Below are 23,652 nucleotides of genomic sequence, written 5' to 3'. Positions count from 1 at the left end.
AGGCCAAAGGGGGCCTCCGGCCCATTCTGGACCTGCATGGACTCAACTGGAGACTGGTATGCCACCCTTGACATGAAGGACGTGTACTTCCACATAACAATTCATCCGGCGCACAGGCGCTTCCTGTGCTTTGTGGTCAATCGTGAACATTACCAGTTTACAGCCCTTCCATTTGGTCTTTCAACAGCTCCCCGAGTGTTCACCAAGTGTATATCAGTCATGGCTGCCTTCCTCCATCGATGGCAGGTGCAAGTGTATCCCTACCTTGACAACTGGTTACTTCGGGGCTGTACCTGAGAGTAGGTGCAGTCCCAACTCCGCCTGGTCAGGTGTACGTTTGAATGGCTGGGTCTCCTCCTCAACATGAAGAAATTGACCCTAGAACTGACCCAGAGAATAGAATTCATCGGGGTGGTGCTGGACTCCATTCAGGCGCGGGCCCTCCTAACGGACTCCTGCTGCCATGCTATTGCAGGCATCATTCAAGGCCTTCAGCAATTCCTGATCTCGATACATGAGAGTGCATGAGTCTCCTCGGGCACATGGCTTCATGCACGTATGTGACCCAGCAAGCCAGACTCCGGCTCAGGCTGTTGCAAGCATGGCTCACCTCCGTCTACCGCCTGAGACGCAACAGTTTGAATTCAGTGGTCACTGTACCGGGACAGGTCCTCGCCTCCCTCCGCTGGTGGCTCAACCCCTGGGTGGTGTATGTGGCCTTGAAACAGCGAATCATGCCTTGGTCAAGAGGTTGGAGGATGGAAGTGGTACTGGGGGGGGGGAAGACGACTTCAACATTGTTATGCGCAAACCAGAGTGCTGCAGGGTGGCCAGGAGCATTGTCTATGATCAGCAACACTTTAAAGTCAAGTCCTTTCTCTTCAAGGTACCGCTTGACCTCTGGAATTAAACACTTGTGGAACCAATCCAGAAATAATGCTGATGTCACACAAGCCTCTTTATTTGATTGCCAGAACACAGGCAGGAGATTTTTGTTCTTGCCTTTTAGGGCACAGGGATTTGCAAGCCCGGCTTTACTAAATGCCCAGCCGCATTGCCACAAAACAATACAGTCCCATGGTCTTTAGCTGCTTTGAAGCCGGGGTTTGTCTTTCTGATTTTGAAGTGTAAGTGTAGTTGGGCATTTTTTTTCCCCAGAAAAGCCCAGATTCGTCAGCATTAAAAACTTGTTCCGGCAGATAGCCCTTTTCCTCTATGATTTTCTTTAATTTTTCGGGGTAGGTTTTTGCTGCCTTTTCATTGGCAGATGCAGCTTCACCAGTAGTCTGCATGTCTTTGAGGTTGAAACAGTTCCTAAAACTGTTAAACCAACCTTGGTTGGCTTTGAATTCCTTCTCATCAGAAGGCTGTCCCTCTTCGGTGGGAGGTTTGAACAGCACATAGAAGTTAAGAGCCTTTTCTCGCAACGTGTTGCCATCGATAGACACACGTTTACGGTTCATGTCTTCCAGTCATAAGTTTAATGCCTTTTCAGTCTTCACTAAAGTCTTATCACGCACTGGGCTCATCACCTTAGCAGTTACTGGAGCACTTGATGCCACGGCTTGACGAATTTCTCTTTCAAATCTTGATGGCACGGATGCTAGATTCTTTGCAGCAATATTTACATGCCACATTGGAAACTGACATACCGTCTCTCAGTAAGTCCAACACAGCCAGTTTTTCCTCCAGTGTTGGAACAAATCGCTGTTTCTTCAGATGAGCAACAGATGAAGTAGCTGGCTTGTGTTTAGGGGCCATGTTGTATGAAAAATACGTACAGTATCTTTAAACACTAGAATCACACTCAGCGCGGCGAGATGCTCACACTATGAGAGGCACGTGGGAACTGAAACTGACTGAGGGAATAGCAGATTCACGTCTCCCATCTCATGCTCACTCCAGGGCATACACTCATTGAGTGGAATGGTGGGTGGAATCACCCGCACTATCTACAGGCATCTTGTTATTTTTTTTTTTTTTGCTGAGCGCATATAGTTGAATTCGTGTAAGTTAAATGCGCGTATGATGCGACTCATCGGTACTCTGCTGTGCCCAACTGGCCTGGGTCTATCACAATACATATAAAGAAAGAAGAAGGAAGTTCCTGCCCAAGGCATATTCAGGATTTTCTCTTTCTTTCAGGAACTGCTTAAAGCTACCAAAGTAACCTGCCTTCACTTACAATCACACCAAACACACCTCTTCCAATTCTCTAAAATACACAATGTGATCTAAAGAGACAAATCACCCTACCCCAATAGAATAGGACACCATCACAATCCAGGGACAAAAAACACCTACGCTGAACACAAAAATCTATATTTATTGGCCCAAATTTAGAAACACTGGTGTTTAAAGTTAGGCACCTAAATAAAAGTAGCCCGGTTTTATATGGACTGAGCACCAACAGTTTTCAAAGAAATCAGGGGGAGTTAACATGATTACCACCGCCGAAAAATTAGTTTTCTAAATTTGCATTGGGATGTCTAACTTTAACTAACCTATTTTGAAAATTTTGGTCATTGGTTTTCCCAAGAGAAAATAGCATCTGACAATGAGTAACAATACTGTATTTATAAACTGATATTTTTCTAACGGCACAAGTTGGAATAATGAGTAATGTTCTTAAGAGTTATTCCAAATACAAGTGAAAACCACTGTGTGGAAACTAGCACACGTAATATAATGTAATATAAGAATATTTATGAAAGTATACTGGGCGCAATAAAAAAAGAACAGTCACTTGAATCTTCTTCATAGCTAATAACATGGTACAAAACTCTTACTTTTAGAATATAAGACAAGTTAATTTTAGAGTAAGTGAATTAAAGAAAGTCAAACCAAATCTGGGTTTAAATATGAGCAGTTCTTCAATCTCAACAAATAGCTTGGAACGGGATATTGCATTTCCTGGGCCCCACCAAAACCGCTGGAGTCAAGAAACAGACTCTTGTTCTATAAACTGTGACAAAGTTCCTCCTCTACCTTGGTGGGTTTTCCGCTAATTGGTGGATTTGCTTGCCTCAGAGATTCACGAAAGCCCTCAGTTTGGCCGTTTTCATGAACCCACAGTCTAGGTCAACTCCTCCTGTGTCTGATCAGGAGTTGGAAGGTTTGGGGGGAACCAGGCCCGCCCTCTACTCCGGGTTCCAGCCCAGGGCCCTGGGGAATGCAGCTGTCTAGAGTGCCTCCTGGAACAGCTGTGCGACAGCTTCAAATCCCTGGGCTACTTCCCTATGGCTTGCTCCCAACACATCATCATTTATCCTCACCATAGGACCTTCTTCCTGGTGTCTGATAATGCTTGTACTCCTCAGTCCTCCAACAGTCCGCATTCTCACTCTCAGCTCCTAGTGCCTCTTGCTCCCAGCTCCTCACACGTGCACCACAAACTGAAGTGAGCTCCTTTTTAAACCCAGGTGCCCTGATTAGCCTGCCTTAATTGATTCTAGCAGCTTCTTGATTGGCTGCAGGTGTTCTAATCAGCCTGTCTGTCTTAATTGTTTCCAGAAGGTTCCAGATTGTTCTGGAACCTTCCCTGTTACCTTACCCAGGGAAAACCTGGGGCTAATATATCTGCCTTCTATTACTCTCCTGTAGCCATCCGGCCCGACCCTGTCACAAAACATACATCTTACCAGGCTTTCAAAAACCAGAATGGTCAAGGTGCATAATGTCGTGTTATAGAACTTCCATTGAACTTAATTGTCACATACAGTAACATGTGAAAAGAGATGTTGACTGAAGGCCTAATCAATTTTCATCCCTGCCATTTAATTGTCTTAATACACAAACTTCTTCCTCCTTCATTATTTGGTCTGCTCTTCCTCAAAACATACTTTTTCACTCAAGAGAATTCACAATACTGTATTCTTTTTGTCTGTGGGAACCAAGAAGTTTGAACATAGTACACCTCTACCCCGATATGTGGTCCGCGGGAGCCAAAAAAATCTTACTGCATTATATGTGAACTGCGTTATATCGAACTTGCTTTGGCCCCCCGCTCCTTGTCTCTGCCCGCCCCCTCCAGAGACCCCCTGTCCCAAATCACCCACAGGATCCCACCCAACCCCCCTGCTCCCTGTCCCTTGATTGCCCCATCCCCACCCCCGCCCCCTGACAGGCACTCACCAGCAGTGGCGGGAAGCGGAGAAACGTGGCCCCAGCCCACTCCACTCCGCCAGCTCCCAGCCACGGTGCTCTGTTTCCCGCCGCCGTTGAGTGCAGGGAGGTTGGGGAAAAAACCCCTTCCCCCAAGCCCCCTCCCCCGAGCGACACGGCTAGGGCCAGGGTGAGGGAAGTGGAGCAGACTGCTCCCAGCCCCCCACTAATCCCCCTGGCCACTCTGGGCTTGCGGGGCCCCCAAAAGTGCCCCCCCACAGCTCCTACCTCCCAGACCCTGGGGGGGAGGCCTGCTTTACCACATTATATGCGAACCCGTGTTATATTGGGTTGCGTTATATCAGGGTAGAGGTGTATTATAATAATAGTTATAATCAGGTTTAGAAACAATTGTCATTTTAGCTCCTCTCCCTCACTCCAGAAGCAGTTCATTCCAGGTAATCTAACAGAAAAATGCAACATGGAATAGTGGTACAAATAGGTTACTTACACATAGACAGCTGTACGTTAACAGATGTTGAGAAGAAAGGGACAGACAGAAAAAAGATAAATATCGATAAATATATGTAGTAAAAACCTAAGAGATTTTCCCTTGGGTGTCACATGCCAAAAATCAACCTGATCTTTCTCTAAAGACAAACTTACTCCATGAAATCTAATGTCTATACCACCCAGCAGTTTGGACAAAAGAAGTGTGACTAGCAGTGTGCACCAAAGCTATATGCTCTAACTCCCCCGGGTGGGTGCTGTGGGTGCAAATCAAAAGGTTCCTACTTCATGCTAATAAAATCCTCTTCAAACAGGACTACATTACTGGGAACTAGGAACCTTTTACTTCGCACCTCTACCATCTACCTGAGGGAGTTACAGCACCTTGGAGCACCCTGCTATTCACACCCCCATAGTCGGAAGTGCAGGGCAGTGTAGACACAGCCTAAGTAAAAAGGTCTCCCAGATATCAGATGCTGCACAATTCAAACTATACATGATTATCATGTATTTAAAAAAAACTAATAGGATGCAATCAACCAAATTATAGCAAAGTGCTACTAAAATGAAAGTAGTCCAGTGACTGACTTTCTCCTTAAAAAGTTTAACCAAAAAAAGGGTCATCTCAACAGAAGCCTGGGCAAATATAAACAGACTGAAAGTTATATGTGCAATGTTAATTTTTATAAAATGATAATCATGAGCCATGAAAAAGAGGCATTTCTGCTGTTTGTAAGCAATAATCTGCTCATTGTTTTGAGATAAGTATCTGATATATCTCTAAACTGCAAAGCGGTGCAGCTGTTTCTCAACAGCATGATTCAGTGAGCTCGATTTTGATTATTTTGGGCTAAAAACTCTGCTGGTTGTCTTTATGAAGTCAACAGATATTATCAATCATCACTTCACAGAATCTGAGATACAACAATTATTTCCTGTTTCAAGTGGAGGGAAATGCTACGATGTGAGAATGTGATAAATTAAGACATTTTAATATTAATCACTATGTCAAACTTATAACCACTTTGCAAAAAGCACATTAGAATGAAACAATGTTTCAGGTAAGTGCTTCTTTTAGTATTCTAAACTTTCACTGGTTTCAGGATAGCAGTTTCGTGTTAGTCTGTATCCGCAAAAAGAACAGGAGTACTTCTGGCACTTTAGAGACTAACGAATTTATTTGAGCATAAACTTTGACTGTCATTTTGTGTTGATATGCCAGGAAGGTGAGGGTTAATTTTACCCTACTCAGCAGAATGTTAATTGGGCTACTCCACTCTGGCTAGTTGTGAAACAGTATGTTTCTCCTCTGAGTATATGATCATTAAAACCCTTATTCCTAGAATATGTGGCAAGTAAGCAGAACTGGAAATGGAGAGAGATGACAACTGTGGGAAGGCATTAGAGGGCTACCAGCACTGGAGTGATTAGCCTGCAATCTCACTGGAAAGTGGGTGGCAGTTACCAACCTGAGTGAAAGTGGAACCTGAGCTCTAACCCAGATGCCCAACTGTGCTTGTTCACCTGGATAGAAGCTACCACCTAACTCAGGTGAGAAGGTTGTGTGTGTGGATGGGGGAAGATGAGGGATAAGAGCAACACCAGGGTAAGAGCCTGGGCTATTTCTGTAGTAAAGTCATACCCTAAATCATCTCTGAAAATGAGAAAAATTCCAGGGCTCTGATGTACTGCAGGCTCTTTACAAAAAGAGAATTTGAACACAAACTTAAGCAGGGCTACCTCAAAGCCCCACTGGTACCTTCAGATTAACAAATGCAGGAAAGTAAAAGGGATGGGGGAGGAGGCGGGTGGAAGAGAGATCCAGTAAGAAGCATAGTGCATTGAGTTCCTGTGCCTGTCACTCCCTTCTGGACTGAATTAAATGAGAAAATACTCCCTTGTGCTGTGATCCAGCTAGATCTCACCAAGCTAAGCACGGCTGGGCCATGTCAAAGCTCACCTAACAGAGTGCCAAAGAACACCTAAGTTTTAAAGTGGCGTTGGCAATTCAGTAAGGGTCACTCTGCGCTTTGTATCAATACTAAATCAAAAATCTAGTGTGGTGTTATTCTAGGGTGTGGGTGTTTTACTGAATGTGCTGTCTTTCAGATAAGGCACAAAACTGAGGTTCTGACCACTTGTGGTCATTAAAAGTTCAGCATCCCTTTTCATCAGAGTAGAGGTGTTAATCCTCATGCCTGAGCCAAATTCAAACTCAAGTAATTACCCTCCTAAATTCCCCTTGCTGTTCTAACAGTATATAGTATTCTTCACTTCCTGCCCTAAAATGTTGTGTAATCTAATCGCACAGTTAGACAGCTGTTGTGTTCCACTCCACTGGTGGCTACCTTTCAATGGTGGATGAAGTGATCCATATCTATCTCACTGGGGTGTTGTGAAGCTTAATTGTTTGTAAAGCTATTGGATGAAAGGCACTATAGACACAGTATTTTTATTAATCCTAATGTTCTTTAAAGGCAGTGTGGTCATGCTGCGTAGAATGTTGCAAAACTGAGAGTATCCAAACTCTATAGTCATAAGCTATTGTCTTAGTCCTGCTGTTATACCATAAATGTGTTTTATTTGCATGTTAATCCACTTGCATGCCCCTTTGAGGCAGGAACCATATTACTAGAACCCTGTAAATTTTTTTATTTATAAATTCTTCGTTTTATTTTTTGGGAAGTTTGTTTTCGCATGGGAAGCCCATTGTAAGACAGGGCTGGGTCCTGCCCTTGGGGTTGGAGGTTCTGGGGGAAGGAGGAGGGTGCTGTAGAATGAGTCAACCCTGCACTCACACTGCAGTGGCAGCTCTTCTCCTTCAGGGTTGGGCCCAGCTCCCCGCTCTGGGCGTTGCAGCACACGGGGTTGCACTGCCACTCAGGTTTGGCCCATCTCCTCTCCAAATTTGAGTATCTGCTAAAAACATGGGGCTCTACTTATTATCTTAACTGCCTATAGTGCCATGTACTCTTACAATGCTTTAAAATCATAGTGAAATCTCCATTTCCCCATATATGCTAACCTGACTTCTCTAACCTCTCTTTAAATGACATTACAAAGTCAGATTCAAAAGCACAGAAGGCATTTAACTGAAACATTTACCTACAGAATTTTGTTTTGAATTTTATTGTGATTTCAAATCGAGGGGTTTTTGGTGATACATGGGAACGTTTAAACAAATTATCCTTAAGCTTTTCAAACAGGACAGATGTACAGATTTGCATAATAAAGCAGCAAGCAAGGATACAACCATGAATGCCAGTTTATATATTTGCTACAAAGAGCAGAGTTTTCACTAGAGAAACTAGGTAATGAAATTCCTCTTTCCCTCTCCCCCGCTTTTTTTTAAAAAGAAAAATTGAAATATATTCTTTTCATAAGAATTGTTCTGCTAAAAATATATTACAAGTTAAAAAAAATGTAAAAAGTGGAGAATGCCTTGGACTAACACCTTCTTTAGCTTTAATCACAATAATTGCCTCTTTTTGTACTAATGAGCAGTGCAAAATGGAATGTAATTTAGACATTCATTCAGTGTAATAGCTTTGTGAGCTAATATTACTGCAGAGAGATCTATTCTCAATTTCCTGGAGTACAATAACAGAGCAGCAGTAAGTTTTTCACTTCAGGGAGCTTTTCTGCCCTATATAAATATAAATAGAAATCCCATTATCTATTGATAAAAACAACAAAGCAGGTTAAATAAAGTTTTACATGTTACTGTTCCCCATAACAACCATCAGCTCTGTGGCTCATGAATGTAAATAAAGCTCTTCACTTACTGAAATCAATGAGAAACCTTCCAAATCCTTGCCTTTGATATTGGGGCATGATCATTATGCAGGAGACATTGTACTTCTGCTGGCAAAGCTTTTCCTGAGGGAAGGAGAAACAGATCAAGTATGTCAAAGCACTGCTGAAGTGGGCAATTCCCTGCACCTGCCACTGTCCTTGTAAAATATTCCAGAAAGGTGAAAAGATGTATCTGGTCAATACCAAAGTAGAATAAGTCTAAGGTAGTCATTAATTATAAGGGGGAAAGTATCAATCAAATACACCCTCTAAATAATGTCTTTTTTCTATTTAACAAGTCAGCACCATAGAAATTAAACAAAATTCCAAGGACTTGCATAAACAATATAATGATGGTTAAGTGCAAAATGGGGGGGGGAATAGTCTTTTCATGCGATACCGATTATTCTGTCAGGTATATACAAGGGGAAATAATATACACACACTCAACAAAGAGAGCAAGTTAGGTTTGCAGCAATTGCCATGTTAAATAACTTACTGCCTTTCACCTACATTTCATCTTCTACCTTTTAGCAAATACTTTTAATGCTAGTACGATTGTGTAACTGAAGTGATACAGTTTTTTCACAGCCAAATGCATTCTTCTCTGATTACAAAGTGAAGGAAAAATGCTTGGGCCATCAGATCTCAGCATTTCAGGCAAGACAAAAATCACATGACTAAGAACATAATAGAGGCAAAGATTACACTGACTGCCTAAGACAAAGGGGAAAGCAGGCACAGAAACTAAAGTAGGAAGCAGCCCTGTAATATAGTCTGAAGGTTTATGTAGGGGCAGTAATATTTTTGCAGGAATATCCAAAAAATGCCAAAATCCACAAAAGAACAGTCCTGAGACAGGCCTCTTCCTGTATTTAGGAGTACTGCAATTAAATATAAGTAACTTTTAAAAATAAAGCTAACAGCATCAAAGACCTAAATCAGACCACTCAAATCCAGGGTGACATGTTCAACAAAAAGCTGCAGCAAACATAGGCTTGATAGGAAGCTACTCAGGGTAACACATGTAAGGAGATGCCAGAATAGTATGGGAATTGTCACCGTCACAAGTAGCAATAGGCCAGTTTCAAATCACACTCCTTCACTTATGAAATTTGATTGCCTCTTTGCCACATTTCATAAAAGTATCCCAGATCCTGTGCAGATTTATACTGACAGTACTGCTTAGTCTCTAGTGTGGTCCAAAACCCCTTGAACTTACTGCCATAATATGTACTTTGAAATATTACTGTGCCCATTGCAAAGAATTCAGGGGAATTTTTGTCCACAAAAGAATACTAGCTACAGAAGACTGAAAAGAAAGGGCCCCAGTTCAGGAGAGCACTCCAGCATGTGCTAAGTCCTATTGAAGTCAGTGGGATTCAAGTACATGTTTCAGTGCTTTCCTGAACTGGTGCCAAGGTCATGACAAAGATAAGAGACTGGGTGAGCTGTTGAGAAGAGGAGGCCTAAAACAATTTTTTGGGGGTGGGGATGGTAGGAGGGAGAGGAACAAATTCCAGTCTTCATTTGGAATGTTAATGCATCTCCAGCAGGTCCTTATACCTAATAAAGTTTAGAATGATGCCTCAGATAATGAATGTACTAGAAGGTATGTGCCAATCTCAGAAGTGGCAGTATTATTTTATCTGTAATCTACATACTTAGAATCATCTAAACTATTGATGAATAGGCCTACAAGGAAATAGATCAAAGGCATATGAAATTCTAGGGTCTGAGGCAGTGCAAATTATGTCTGTCAATCTCATGGTTACTTAGGGAACAGCTAAACTGAAAATGCTACAGTGGGATTCTTCCATCGTGGTCATAAATCCATCCCCCTTGAGACGTGGTAACTAAATTAAAGACTTCTGTCAACCTAGTGGTGTCTACAATGGGGCTTACGTTGGCTTAACTGCATCGCACAGGACATGAAATTTTTCAATTTTACCCTGAGCAATGTAGCTAGGTCGACCTATGTTTTAGGTGCACACCATGCCTTAGATTCTCTTTAAGCCTTATATTTGAGGACAAATGTATCAGTCCAAAAATACCTCGGCAGACTATGCTGCTACTCCGACTTTATCACTTTCAACAGATCTCTTTTTAAAAAAAATTGCTTTCGGATCATTTTTTGTTATTAAGAGCAATCTAAAGGAAAATGAGAAAAATCACCCAATTTCCAAAGATAAAAACGATTGTATGACATGTTAAGTTTGGAAGCCCACTGATATACCAAACCTCTTATTTAAAAGTGACAGAAACAAATACAGGCTCTCCTATTCCAGGAAATTCTACTTTTACCTTGCAATTATTTTACTATAGCCTCTGTCAAGGCATTAAAGAGAAATTCCCTCTTAGCAATAATTGGGAGTGTTGTTTTAAAATTCAAGTATCACCACGAGGTCAAAGACATCGCTATGAAAATTAGTAACTTGGGGCTTGATTTCAAAAGTTAACGTGCAATTAAAACTGCAAAAAAATTCAGGTTTTTCTGCACACAAGTGGACCAAAGATTAACAGAAATGGTCATTTGTTATATGTGTAAATAGCAAGTTTTATCAAAATACATTTGTAAATACAATACAAATAACCCATTTTGTACAAATAAATCTTTTGAAAGTCAGGCATAGTATATCTATGCAGAATCGGTATTAAGTGAATTATATAGAAAAAGATTTCATGTCCAAATGAACGATTATGAATCACCAGATAAACAGTAAAACAGATTTAACTGTATACTAAGGCTGTCTAAGCGATTAAAAAAAATGAATTGCAATTAATTGCACTGTTAAATATAATAGAAATCCAAACTATTTAAGAAATGGTAATTTTCTACATTTTCAAATATACTGATTTCAATTACAACACAATACGAAGTGTACAGTGCTCACTTTATATGTATTTTTGATTACAAATATTTGCACTGTAAAAAACAAAACAGTATTTTTCAATTCACCTAATACAGTTACTGTAGTGCAATCTCTTTATCATGAAAGTTGAACTTACAAATGTAGAATTATGTACGAAAAAAACTGCATTCAAAACAAAACAATGTAAAACTTTAGAGCCTAGAAGTCCACTCAGTCCTACTTCTTGTTCAGCTAATTGCTCAAACAAATTTCTTTACATTTGAGAAGATAATGCTGCCCGCTTCTTGTTTACAATATCACCTGAAAGTGAGGACAGGCGTTCGCATGGCACCGTTATAGTCAGCGTTGCAAGATATTTATGTGCCAGATGCACTAAAAATTCTATGTCCCTTCATACTTCAACCACCATTCCAGAGGAGATGTATTCATGCTGATAACGGATTGGGCTTGATAACCATCCAAAGCAGTACGGACCAACGCATATTCATTTCATCATCTGAGTCAAATGCCACCAGCAGAAAGCTTGATTTTCTTTTTTGGTGGTTCAGGTTCTGCAGTTTCCGCATTGGAGTGTTGCTCTTTTAAGACTTCTGAAAGCATGCTCTATACCTCGTCAGTCTCAGATTTAGGAAGGAACTTCAGATTCTTAAACTTTGGGTTGAGTGATGTAACTAGCTTTAGACATTTCATGTTGGTACCTTCTTTGTGTTTTGTCAAATCTGCAGTGAAAGTGTTCTTAAAATGAACAACATGTGCTGGGTCATGATCTGAGACTGCTATAACATGAAATATATGGCAGAATGTGGGTAAAACAGAGCAGGAGACATACAATTCTCTCCCAAGAAGTTCAGTCACAAATTTAATTAATGCTTTTTTTATTTTTAATGAGCATCATCAGCATAGAAGCATGTCCTCTGGAATGGTGGCTGAAGCACAAAGAGGCATACAAATGTTTAACATAACTGGCATGTAAATGCCGTGCAATCCCAGCTACAAGACTGCCATGCGAACTCCTGTTCTCACTTTCAGGTGACGTAAATAAGAAGCTGCCAGCATTATCTCTCGTAAATGTAAACAAACATTTTTGTCTTAGCAATTGGCTGAACAAGAAGTAGGACTGAATGGACTTGTACACTAAAATTTTACATTATTTTGTTTTTGAGTGCAGTTATGCAACAACAAAAAAATCTATATTTCTAAGTTGCACTTACACGATAAAGAGATTGCACAACAGTACTTGCATGAGGTGAATTGAAAAATACTATTTCTATTGTTTGCCATTTTTACAGTGCAAATATTTGTAATAAAAAATAATATAAAGTGAGCACTGTCAACTTTGTATACTGTGTTGTAATTGAAATCAATACATTTAAAAAATGTAGAAAACATCCAAAAATATTGAATAAATTTCAATTGGTATTCTATTGTTTAACAGTGTGATTAAAACTGCAATTAATTTATTTAATCGTGATTAATTTTTTTGAGTTAACAGCATGAGTTAACTGCAATTAATTGACAGCTCTACTGAATACACATACTGCTACTCTGAAACTTTTCTCAGTTAATGTAAGTCTTTTTGGGGTGGATAAAGATATTGTTATTGGTTATCAGACAGTGAACAATTTTATGAGACTTGCAGACGGGATTTCAAATTTTAAAAAATTGTCTTCATTATCTATTGAAATACATACGCAAAATACTTGAATAAGAAGCATAATTTTTAACAGTGGAAAAATTACGAATTGTTAATATTAAAAGCCATATAGAGATATTGCTTTACCTTAGAGAAATATCCAACTAAGGGACAGCCTGTTTCATCATTTTTGTAAGAACATAGAAAAGGAATGGCTCAACATCATAATACAATGTTTGTGGTCCAGAAAAAGCTTGGCTAACAAGCAAAGATTTTGGCAATAAATTTTGCTCACATTTCCATCAACCTAAAAAAAAAAACCACACAGATAAATTTATTTCCTGCACAACCATTATTCTCACTACACCACCATTTTAGCATAAAATGGTATCTGTACTTACAGTATCCTTTAGAAACCTGAAAGGAAAAAAAACCTTAATTTCAGAATAGAAATTCTCTATTAGTGCTAATTGTTTGCATTAGCAAGAATCTTCAGAAGATCTGGATTTATCAAACAATCAAGGTAATTTGATCTAATAATTGGTCCAGTTAGACTTGGTTACATCCCTTTCACTTATTGCCCTCTAATACAACAGATATGAATAGCAGATAATGTAAACATTATTAAAGCTATCTTAAGATTTAGATCATTATTGAAGGGGCTGCCCTCCAAAAGTAGTACAGATTGAACTGCTTTATTCTGAGTCCGGCCAGCAAATGGGATGTCAGTTTGGTATTATACACTGCAGTATTTTAGATATAATTAGAGAAGAAAAAAATTCTACGCTGGAGTGAAGATGCTACTGAGCAAAAGAAATAAATTTTCAAGTTAAGTACCATAATTAGTCTATGTCTGTTATAAGTATAAAGAATCAAGCTGTGATACTGATGGTTGCAAACAGGCTAGGCACAAGTGCAAATTTCTTTTATCACAATCAGTTTCTCCCTGAAACGAAGAGCAAAGTCAATGTAAGCAGCAGAGTCTTTCCCCAAGATTCTTCTTCAGAGAAATGATTACTTGCAACTAGAGTTCTTTGATGATAGGACCATCTGTATTTATTTACACAGAGAGCCTTCTGGTCTATGCACAGCACCAGGAAGAAAATTCCTGTATATAATCCATTGCCAGAGTCAGTTTCTGGTGTGGCTTGGACAAGTCCTCTGTTTTACCTGCTGTAAAGTGGGTAAGCACTAACCTCATATAGGTATGTGGGTATCTGGGGGTGGATCAGACAATACCTGTAAGTTATCTAAGACAAAAACATATACTTACGATTTAAGAATTACTGATATAAATACTTATGTATAATATCATATATAGTACCTAATAATTTCAGAAGTATTTTAAGCACACTCATGCAACTGACTCCCTTGTATGAAACTGGGGTTTTTTTTTGTTTTTTACACACGTGCAAAACAGTGAAAAAAACAAAATGATAAAGTTGGGCCTTATTAGATTTTAAAAAACTTGCAATGGTTAACTAAAGACATTTCTGTTTCTCTTAAAAAGGTTGGCATGAATATTGGAGTTTGCTTTTCAACTCTCCTAAAAGAGGAAGTGTCCAATTGTTATGTTGTTTCAATGGAAGACTTCCTTGATATTAAAAAAAAATCCTAGAAACAGCCAATCCTTTAAAACATTCTATACGCTATTTTGTAAAAAAGAGCATTCATGTGAAGATGGAAAGGCATTCCGTAACTTTCTGATAAGACCAGCTTGTTCAGCATTTCAAATGGGGGAAAATGGACTACAATCTCAGACACCAATGTTTGCTGGACTAGAATGGAGTAATAAATTATGACAATAAGTCTCCTCTTAGATCTGTCAAAGTTTTGCAACGGAGGGAAGACATACATAAACATAAGATGCCCTGGGGCATTTTCTGCTCCTTGGAGAAACAGAAGGAGAATAAGAGCCCATCCCCTTCTCTGTCCTGTAACACAGGGAATGAATGGGTTCAGTCACTTTTCAGAGTAGCAGCCGTGTTAGTCTGTATTCGCAAAAAGAAAAGGAGCACTTGTGGCACCTTAGAGACGAACAAATTTATTAGAGCATAAGCTTTCGTGAGCTACAGCTCACTTCATCGGATGCATTTGGTGGAAAAAACAGAGGGGAGATTTATATACACACACAGAGAACATGAAACAATGGGTTTATCATACACACTGTAAGGAGAGTGATCACTTAAGGTAAGCCATCACCAGCAGCAGGGGGGGAAAAGGAGGAAAACTTTTCATGGTGACAAGCAAAGTAGGCTAATTCCAGCAGGTAACAAGAATATCTGAGGAACAGTGGGGGGTGGAGTGGGGGGGAGAAATAACATGGGGAAATAGTTTTACTTTGTGTAATGACTCATCCATTCCCAGTCTCTATTCAAGCCTAAATTAATTGTATCCAGTTTGCAAATTAATTCCAATTCAACAGTCTCTCGTTGGAGTCTGGTTTTGAAGCTTTTTTGTTGAAGGATAGCCACTCTTAGGTCTGTGATCGAGTGACCAGAGAGATTGAAGTGTTCTCCAACTGGTTTTTGAATGTTATAATTCTTGATGTCTGATTTGTGTCCATTCATTCTTTTACGTAGAGACTGTCCAGTTTGACCAATGTACATGGCAGAGGGGCATTGCTGGCACATGATGGCATATATCACATTGGTAGATGCGCAGGTGAAGGAGCCTCTGATAGTGTGGCTGATGTGATTAGGCCCTATGATGGTATCCCCTGAATAGATATGTGGACAGAGTTGGCAACGGGCTTTGTTGCAAGGATAGGTTCCTGGGTTAGTGGTTCTGTTGTGTGGTTGCTGGTGAGTATTTGCTTCAGATTGGGGGGCTGTCTGTAAGCAAGGACTGGCCTGTCTCCCAAGATCTGTGAGAGTGATGGGTCGTCCTTCAGGATAGGTTGTAGATCCTTGATGATGCGTTGGAGAGGTTTTAGTTGGGGGCTGACGGTGATGGCTAGTGGCGTTCTGTTATTTTCTTTGTTGGGCCTGTCCTGTAGTAGGTGACTTCTGGGTACTCTTCTGGCTCTGTCAATCTGTTTCTTCACTTCAGCAGGTGGGTATTGTAGTTGTAGGAATGCATGATAGAGATCTTGTAGGTGTTTGTCTCTGTCTGAGGGGTTGGAGCAAATGTGGTTATATCGTAGAGCTTGGCTGTAGACAATGGATCGAGTGGTATGATCTGGATGAAAGCTAGAGGCATGTAGGTAGGAAAAGCGGTCAGTAGGTTTCCGATATAGGGTGGTGTTTATGTGACCATCGCTTATTAGCACCGTAGTGTCCAGGAAGTGGATCTCTTGTGTGGACTGGTCCAGGCTGAGGTTGATGGTGGGATGGAAATTGTTGAAATCATGGTGGAATTCCTCAAGGGCTTCTTTTCCATGGGTCCAGATGATGAAGATGTCATCAATGTAGCAGAAGTAGAGTAGGGGCATTAGGGGACGAGAGCTGAGGAAGCGTTGTTCTAAGTCAGCCATAAAAATGTTGGCATACTGTGGGGCCATGAGGGTCCCCATCGCAGTGCCGCTGATTTGAAGGTATACATTGTCACCAAATGTGAAATAGTTGTGGGTGAGGACAAAGTCACAAAGTTCAGCCACCAGGTTAGCCGTGACAGTATCGGGGATACTGTTCCTGACGGCTTGTAGTGCATCTTTGTGTGGAATGTTGGAGTAGAGGGCTTCTACATCCATAGTGGCTAGGATGGTGTTTTTAGGAAGATCACCAATGGATTGTAGTTTCCTCAGGAAGTCAATGGTGTCTCGAAGATAGCTGGGAGTGCTGGTAACGAAGGGCCTGAGGAGGGAGTCTACACAGCCAGAACAATCCTGCTGTCAGGGTGCCAATGCCTGAGATGATGAGGCGTCCAGGATTTCCAGGTTATGGATCTTGGGTAGCAGATAGAATACCCCAGGTCGGGGCTCCAGGGGTGTGTCTGTGCGCATTTGTTCTTGTGCTTTTTCAGGGAGTTTCTTGAGCAAATGCTGTCGTTTCTTTTGGTAACCCTCAGTGGGATCAGAGGGTAATGGCTTGTAGAAAGTGGTGTTGGAGAGCTGCCTAGTAGCCTCTTGTTCATATTCCGACCTATTCATTATGACAGCACCTCCTTTGTCAGCCTTTTGATTATGATGTCAGAGTTGTTTCTGAGGCTGTGGATGGCACTGTGTTCGCATGGCTGAGGTTATGTGTAAGGCGATGCTGCTTTTCCACAATTTCAGCTCGTGCACATTGGCGGAACTTGTTAGAAGTCTGCAGAATTTCTATCAACTCATTGAGTTTCTGCAACTATCAAAATTAGAAGTAATGGCCCTAGCCAACACTTCAAGCAAACTGGAAAGTTAGTCTTCAAGAGTCTCAGTAATCCTTTCCAGTTCTCAAGTACAGAGGAAAAAAGGGCCAGCTGATGAGCCCAGATTTCCTTCCACAAAATATTCCCTCTTCCAGGGCTCTTTTTGAGAGACCTTAAGAATACTTAAAAAAAGAAAAATGAAGGCTGCAAAGTTTGATGGCAGCTCCAGAATAACACTAACATAGTGGCAGATTCGTTCCAGTTGCCCGACTCCGTGTTAGCAGGTGTTAGAAGAACCCACTAGAAAGGAACACGTTAATCATGTTCACTAGTGACATCACTGGGAAAAGTGTGGCTTTTTATACTCTGGGAAAGTGTAAGGGAGGTGGAATAACTCTCTGGATGAGAGAACTAGGGGTGTGGCTCACCCATGTCATGGGAAAACCATAGAAGCAGAAATATCTGGGAGAAAAACACTTAGGCTAGGGAAATGAGCGACTAGTAGGAGGGACACAAGCGGCACCAGCTAAAGGGGGGCACGTGACCTCCCCACGCGACTCCTTCCCGTCCCGCTCCCCACGTGACCTGTCCCCACCCCCAGGCTGGGGGGCCTGCGCTCTGCTCCAGCCCCCGGCATGGTGTGGAGCCACTAATGCACTCTCCCAGCAGCCTCCGGCCATGCTTGCTGACCTGGACTTGTGGGCAGCATGGCTGGAGGCGGCCGGGGAGAGTGCAGCCACTGTTGCTGCACCAGGCAGCATGGCCAGAATAGGAGAGGCTCTGGGCCCCACCACCGCCTTCCCGTCCATTCTGGCCTTGCCCCTTCATTCTCCCCGCTGCCGCCTTGAGAGGTTACTCTGCCCCCCGCCTCCCCACGGGTCACCATGGCTGGGGTTGGTGCAGTTTTAATTTAGAATTTTATTTTAGTTAAGAACAAGAATCGGTGACTGACTAAAACAAGTGTTAGGGTTTGGTTCAGTTTTGCACGGGGACGCCACCAATTACACATCAGTATTTCAAGACATGGATTAGACAAGCATACCTGCAGGGGTAACAATATATTTACACAATATGAAAGTGCTAGGTAGTGGCATCTGTGACATTCACACTACTTTGATTTAAGCATTTTTAAATTCAAAATTTCCTTTTCAGTATTGCTACTCAGAAATACTTGTGCCATTCTTCTGAGAGAATTAAGATGGTCCCTAAGATTCTGGAAGTCTTTTCTGCTAGTAGTACTGGTACCGGTGCGTAAGAATATGAATAAGTAGGTTAGGGTAATTGCGTGCAGCAATGACACTTGAACCATGAGACAGAATACTCATTAGTTAAGCTCAAGGTCTTTCACACAGAGCAATGTGGTCAAAGTCCTTAAGGTATTAGCTCCAAATGTCCCCGAGATTATATGCTAGTTGGTGTAATTTCTGAACTAACTAAATTAAAGGCAGTTTACCTTGACCAGACCTGTAACAGGCTGTGAAAGTAATACTGATAGCTAACAGGTTTAGCCTGGGACCAACACACCCCAGCAGAATGCCTCAGGAGATATTTCTCAGGCTTTCTGTAGGGGGAATAACTTCAGTTTCAAAATTTAGTGCTCCTGGAGTCCTAAATCAACCATGTAGAAAACTTAAGTGAGGAAAACGTTACTTTTGCATTTCCTATACAGCCAATAGTCATGCTCATTTTTCTCTTCCTTCCCCAAATAATCATTGTGTCACAACTGAATGTAAAAGGTCTATAAAATCATGAACCATGAATGGTGTGGAGAAAGTGAACAAGGAAGTGTTATTTACCCCTTCACATAACACAAGAACTAGCAGACACCCAAAGAAATTAATAGGCACAAGGTTTAAAACTAACATAAGGAAGTATTTCTTCACACAACACACAGTCAACCTGTGGAACTCGTTGACATGGGATGTTGTGAAGGCCAAAGGTATAACTGGGTCCAAAAAAGAATTAGATAAATTCATGGAGAATAGGTATAATAGTCAACATGGTTGGGGCACAATCCCATGCTCTGGGTGTCCCTAAACCTCTGACTGTCAGAAGTTAGGACTGGACGACCAGGGATGAATCACTCTAAATTGTCCTATTTGTTCATTCCCCCAAAGCATCTGGCACTGGCCACTGTCAAGTGACAGGATGCTGGGCTAGATGGACCATTGATCTGATCCAGTATGACTGTTCTTATGTAATGGGTAGAAAGGGGAAAAGAAGGGTGCCCTTATTATCTGACCAGAAGTAAAAGAACATGTAGTTGGAAGACGTAGTTTCAATATACATCTAAAAGCCTGCTGCACCAGAAGGCTAGAAAGCTCTTAAATTCAACATAACTTTTGAGTACACAGGATATAAAAGGTGGGGAAAAGTGAAAAAGGAGACTTATTTTTTGAGTACAATATGAATATTAGTGGGAAAACTGAGTTCTGAGTAGAACTTCAGAGTTATGAACACCTCGGGAATGGAGGTTGTTTGTAACTCTGAAATGTTTGTAACTTTGAACAAAAGTTATGGTTGTTCTTTCAAAAGTTTACAGCTGAACAATGACTTAATACAGCTTTGAAACTTTACTATGCAGAAGAAAAAATGTTGCCCCCCCCCTTTTTTTTTTAAAGTATTTTACATTTAACACTGTCCTGTATTTGTCTTAATCTTTTAGGGGGGGGGAGGGGTCTTTGCTGCTGCCTGATTGTGTACTTCTGGTTCCAATGAGGTGTCTGGTTAACCGGTCAGTTCGTAACTCTGGTGTTTGTAACTCTCAGGTTCTACTCTAATACATTTTTATCTTTTTCTACTTTTGGCCTTCAACTGGTACTTAATCAACTGATACATGCAAGTTTTTCTTTTTTAAACAATCTGGATTTTAATATACCGACCTCAAATACTGAAAGATCATTTCTTCTGTAGATTTCATTGGCTGGAGGGTGGAACCAACCACACTTCTTTGAGTGTCTTAGCAAAATGTTTTTACTTTTCATATATTTAAGACAGAATTCACACAGGTAAAGCTTTGATAGTCTGTTGAAATATAAAAATCACGAAGAGTGAGTGCTGTTACAGTTCTAAACTCTGTGACCAAAACACACATGTTCTCCCTCTCCACCCATCTTAAAAATATCTAAACAGACTTGAATTAAACTGTATTTCTGTGTGTGCCAAATATGCACCACAGGGGGAAGATTAAAACATGCATGCATTATTTCAAAGTAATGCACATTAGAGACTCATGTAAGTGATTTTCTCCTAAATGAGATGGGAGGCTTTATTACATAGTAGAGTTGATTCAGCTGAGTCAGAAGTGAAGAATGCCTCATCTTGGCTGATCCATGGCTTGGACTGGGGCAGACAAACTTTTTGGCCTGAGGGCCACTTCGGGTTTTGGAAATTGTATGGAGGGCCAGTTAGGGGAGGCTGTCGCAGGCTGTGTCCCTGCCCCCTATCTGCCCTCTCCATTGATTCTCATCCCCTATCTGCCCCCCCCGGGACTCCTTCTCCATCCAACCCCACCAGTTCCCTAATAGCCCGCCCCACCCCCAGGATCCCTGCCCAGCCACCCCCACGCCCCCGCTCCCTGTCCACCCCTGGAATCCCTGCCCCGACTGCCCCCGCCCCATCCAACCCCCCCTCCTTCCTGATTACTCCCACCCCGGGACCCCTGCCCCCATTCAACTCCCCCCATTCCCCGCCCTCTTACCGCCCCGACTCCATCCACACCCCCGCCCCCGACCACAACCGCAAACTCCCCTGCCCTCTATCTAACCCCCCCTGCTCCCTGCCGCACCCTTACTGCGCAGCACAGAGCATCAGTGGCTGGCAGCACTACAGCCATGCCACCCAGAGCGTTGCGCCAGTGTAGTGTAGTAAATTGCTCTCCGTAACTGCTACCAGTAGCACATTCCTATGCAGAGCAGTTTAATATACTACTCCAGAAGCATGGTGTGCTGAGGCTGCGGGGGAGGGGGAACAGCGGGAGAGGGGCTGTGGGCGAGCCCCCCGGGCCAGGAGCTCAGGGGCCGGGCCAGATGTGGCCCGAGGGCCGTAGTTTGCCCACCTCTGGCCTGGACTGTCATTAGCAGCCTCACCAAATCAGACAAATTAGAGAAAGAAGACCAACTATATCACCTAGTTTCATAGAATCATAGGACTAGAAAGGGCCTCAAGAGGTCATCTAGTCCAGTCCCCTACACTCATACTGCCAGAACAAAACTAATCGCTGCACTAATTTTTCTAGCAGTATGTTTATCCACATTTTAAATCTACAGAAACAGCAGGACACTCTTGCATAGACTAATTATATTATAATATTTTTGGAGCAGAGGCCAATTTACAGGTGCTCTAAAAGCAACTAGCATGTCTTAACACCATATACAGGTGGTTTTAATGGTTTACTTACTTCAAGTATTTGTAGACACTTATGCCCACATCTCCATCATCATTTTGCCAACCTATAGACATATTTAGTTTTTAATCTTTCCTGGAAAATCATCCCCAAAGACTTTTGATCATGTATGGTTTTTTTCCCCTCTATATCTGCATCTTTTTGGTAATTTGGTGCCTAAAACCGCACCTATTCTAGGGAGAACTGCCTCCATCACCATAAAGAGGAATTATCGATTCTCCATTCCGTAATGTAATGCCTTTTGCAAGTCAAGAATCACAATGCCCATTTTAGATGCCATATCACACTGTTGGTTCACACTAATGTACTACCCGCTATCACCTCAGCCTCCTTGTTGCTCCCTGTACCTGGCTGTTCAGTACCCAGTGTGGTAGAACTGAGGAAAAGTTTACAAACGAGTGAAGTAGGCTGTTGCCACTGGACAGACCTGTAGTTAATAAAATGAAATTGGTCTATTCCAGTATATTCTGTTCACAATATACACCTCATTCTCAGTGGAAGAGGGAAATACCAGCTTGGGATGGGGAGGGTGGGGAGGGGAGAGAGAGGATTTATAGCATGTTTGCAATAAAGGGACAACTCGGAACTCATACAAAATTAATAAGACTACAAAAGAAGTGCTGTAGAAGTAATGGTTTTGGGTGCTGCCTCAATGTGTTAGTCAAATTTAATCTCAGCTGAAATACCGTGAAACAAAAGAACAGGATGAAGCCCCCGTCCCCATCATCACATAAAAACAAACAGTAATCTTGACCACTCTACTACCTCGCATATTCCTGCGGATAAGGTGAAGAGTACCAGGTCTGGATCTCATACTTCCCGAATTCTATCACTGAAGGGTACCGGCCATTTGTTTCACTGCTGTTTTTACATCCGATTTTCTGTCAGGTGTAACAAAAGCAAAAAGTTCCAGTTATAAGGAATTAGAGGAGGGTCAATTCACATCTTCATTTTCATTTGGTTAAGATTAGAAAACCTTCAAGTTTCTCAGACATGATTAGTTGTCAGAGGTCTCTGGAAATTGCCCAACATGGGGCTAGAACCCAAGCTGCAGAAAGCCTGGCAGGATTGGAGTGCAACAGTAAAAGCTGGCTGTAAGCTCCATTCCACTGGAAGGCCTGGCTCTGGGTGATGCTGCCCACAAAACAGGCAGGGCTGGCAGAGGTTGGGTCCAGCTAAACAGGTTTCCTGATTCAGTAAATCTCTCAGGTAGTTGGCAGAGCTTGTCTGGAATCCTGGCTCAAATTCTAAGGGGTCCTTCCCATCAGAACTAAATGAAGAAGGATGGTGACATTGGGAGCACCTGCTTTACCCCAGAAGTGGACTTACCCCTCCTGGAAGCAGACGCTGTGGGTACCGAGGGTTCAATTTGCAACTTCCAGTGCCCACAGGGTGTTAAAATAAGTTAACTTTGGCTGAGATGATAGAAGTCCACTTGGTAGGACAATGACTTCTAGGGTCCACAGAGGAAGTTAAATGGGGACTCTGGCGGGGGGGGAGGAGGAAGGTTACCTTAATCAAATAAATCCAACAGAATATACTTTGAACTGTGGGAGAGGGATGAGAATTTGTTTATAAAGAGAAGTAGCTAGCAGCAAACTAAGAGGTAAAATTCTCAACAGCCAATCTCAAACTAGGCCAAAACACTTAGGGCTGAGATTGTGCCTAATTTATACTTTATGTCTATACCAGATAGTCTCAGTACTTGCACTTCTGGCCTGCAAGAGGAAGTTTATTACTGAGAGCCAAGCTAGACTCCCTTAAAAAAAGACTGAGGGGTTGGACGAGGGCTTGCATAGGAGAGCACAAGTCTAGATTCAGACACAACCCTGCAAAAAATTGTAGTAGCAAGTGTTGTCGTGCACCCTCCATCCCATACTCTCAGAGATGCAGTTTTTGTCTGTCTCCATGAGCTTCACCTGTGAATAGCACTTTCCACAATGAGGTTTACAAGAAAAATCTTGTCCTTTCACACTGGCACAGGAAAGTAAAAGCCCTTTTTACTAAAGGGAAATCCAGTTAGTACATTGGGGGCTTTCTCAGCC

The 23,652-nt window shown here is 41.8% G+C and overlaps 1 protein-coding gene across 1 annotated transcript in view; it reads right to left on the bottom strand.

Annotated features, from left to right (window-relative positions):
- Window positions 1-23,652, bottom strand: part of KAT6B (lysine acetyltransferase 6B) — a 198,569-nt gene that overhangs the window by 38,334 nt on the left and 136,583 nt on the right. The window contains 6 exon segments of the mRNA XM_043518117.1: window positions 8,400-8,493; window positions 13,063-13,103; window positions 13,106-13,153; window positions 13,156-13,222; window positions 20,085-20,226; window positions 22,373-22,488. Of these exon segments, the coding sequence (XP_043374052.1) occupies window positions 8,400-8,493; window positions 13,063-13,103; window positions 13,106-13,153; window positions 13,156-13,222; window positions 20,085-20,226; window positions 22,373-22,488 (508 nt within the window).

This window comes from Dermochelys coriacea, chromosome 7, assembly GCF_009764565.3.
Source record: "Dermochelys coriacea isolate rDerCor1 chromosome 7, rDerCor1.pri.v4, whole genome shotgun sequence".
Classification (NCBI taxonomy): domain Eukaryota; kingdom Metazoa; phylum Chordata; order Testudines; family Dermochelyidae; genus Dermochelys; species Dermochelys coriacea.
The sequence above is the reverse complement of the archived record's forward strand: the minus strand, read 5'-3'. Positions and strand labels throughout refer to the sequence as shown.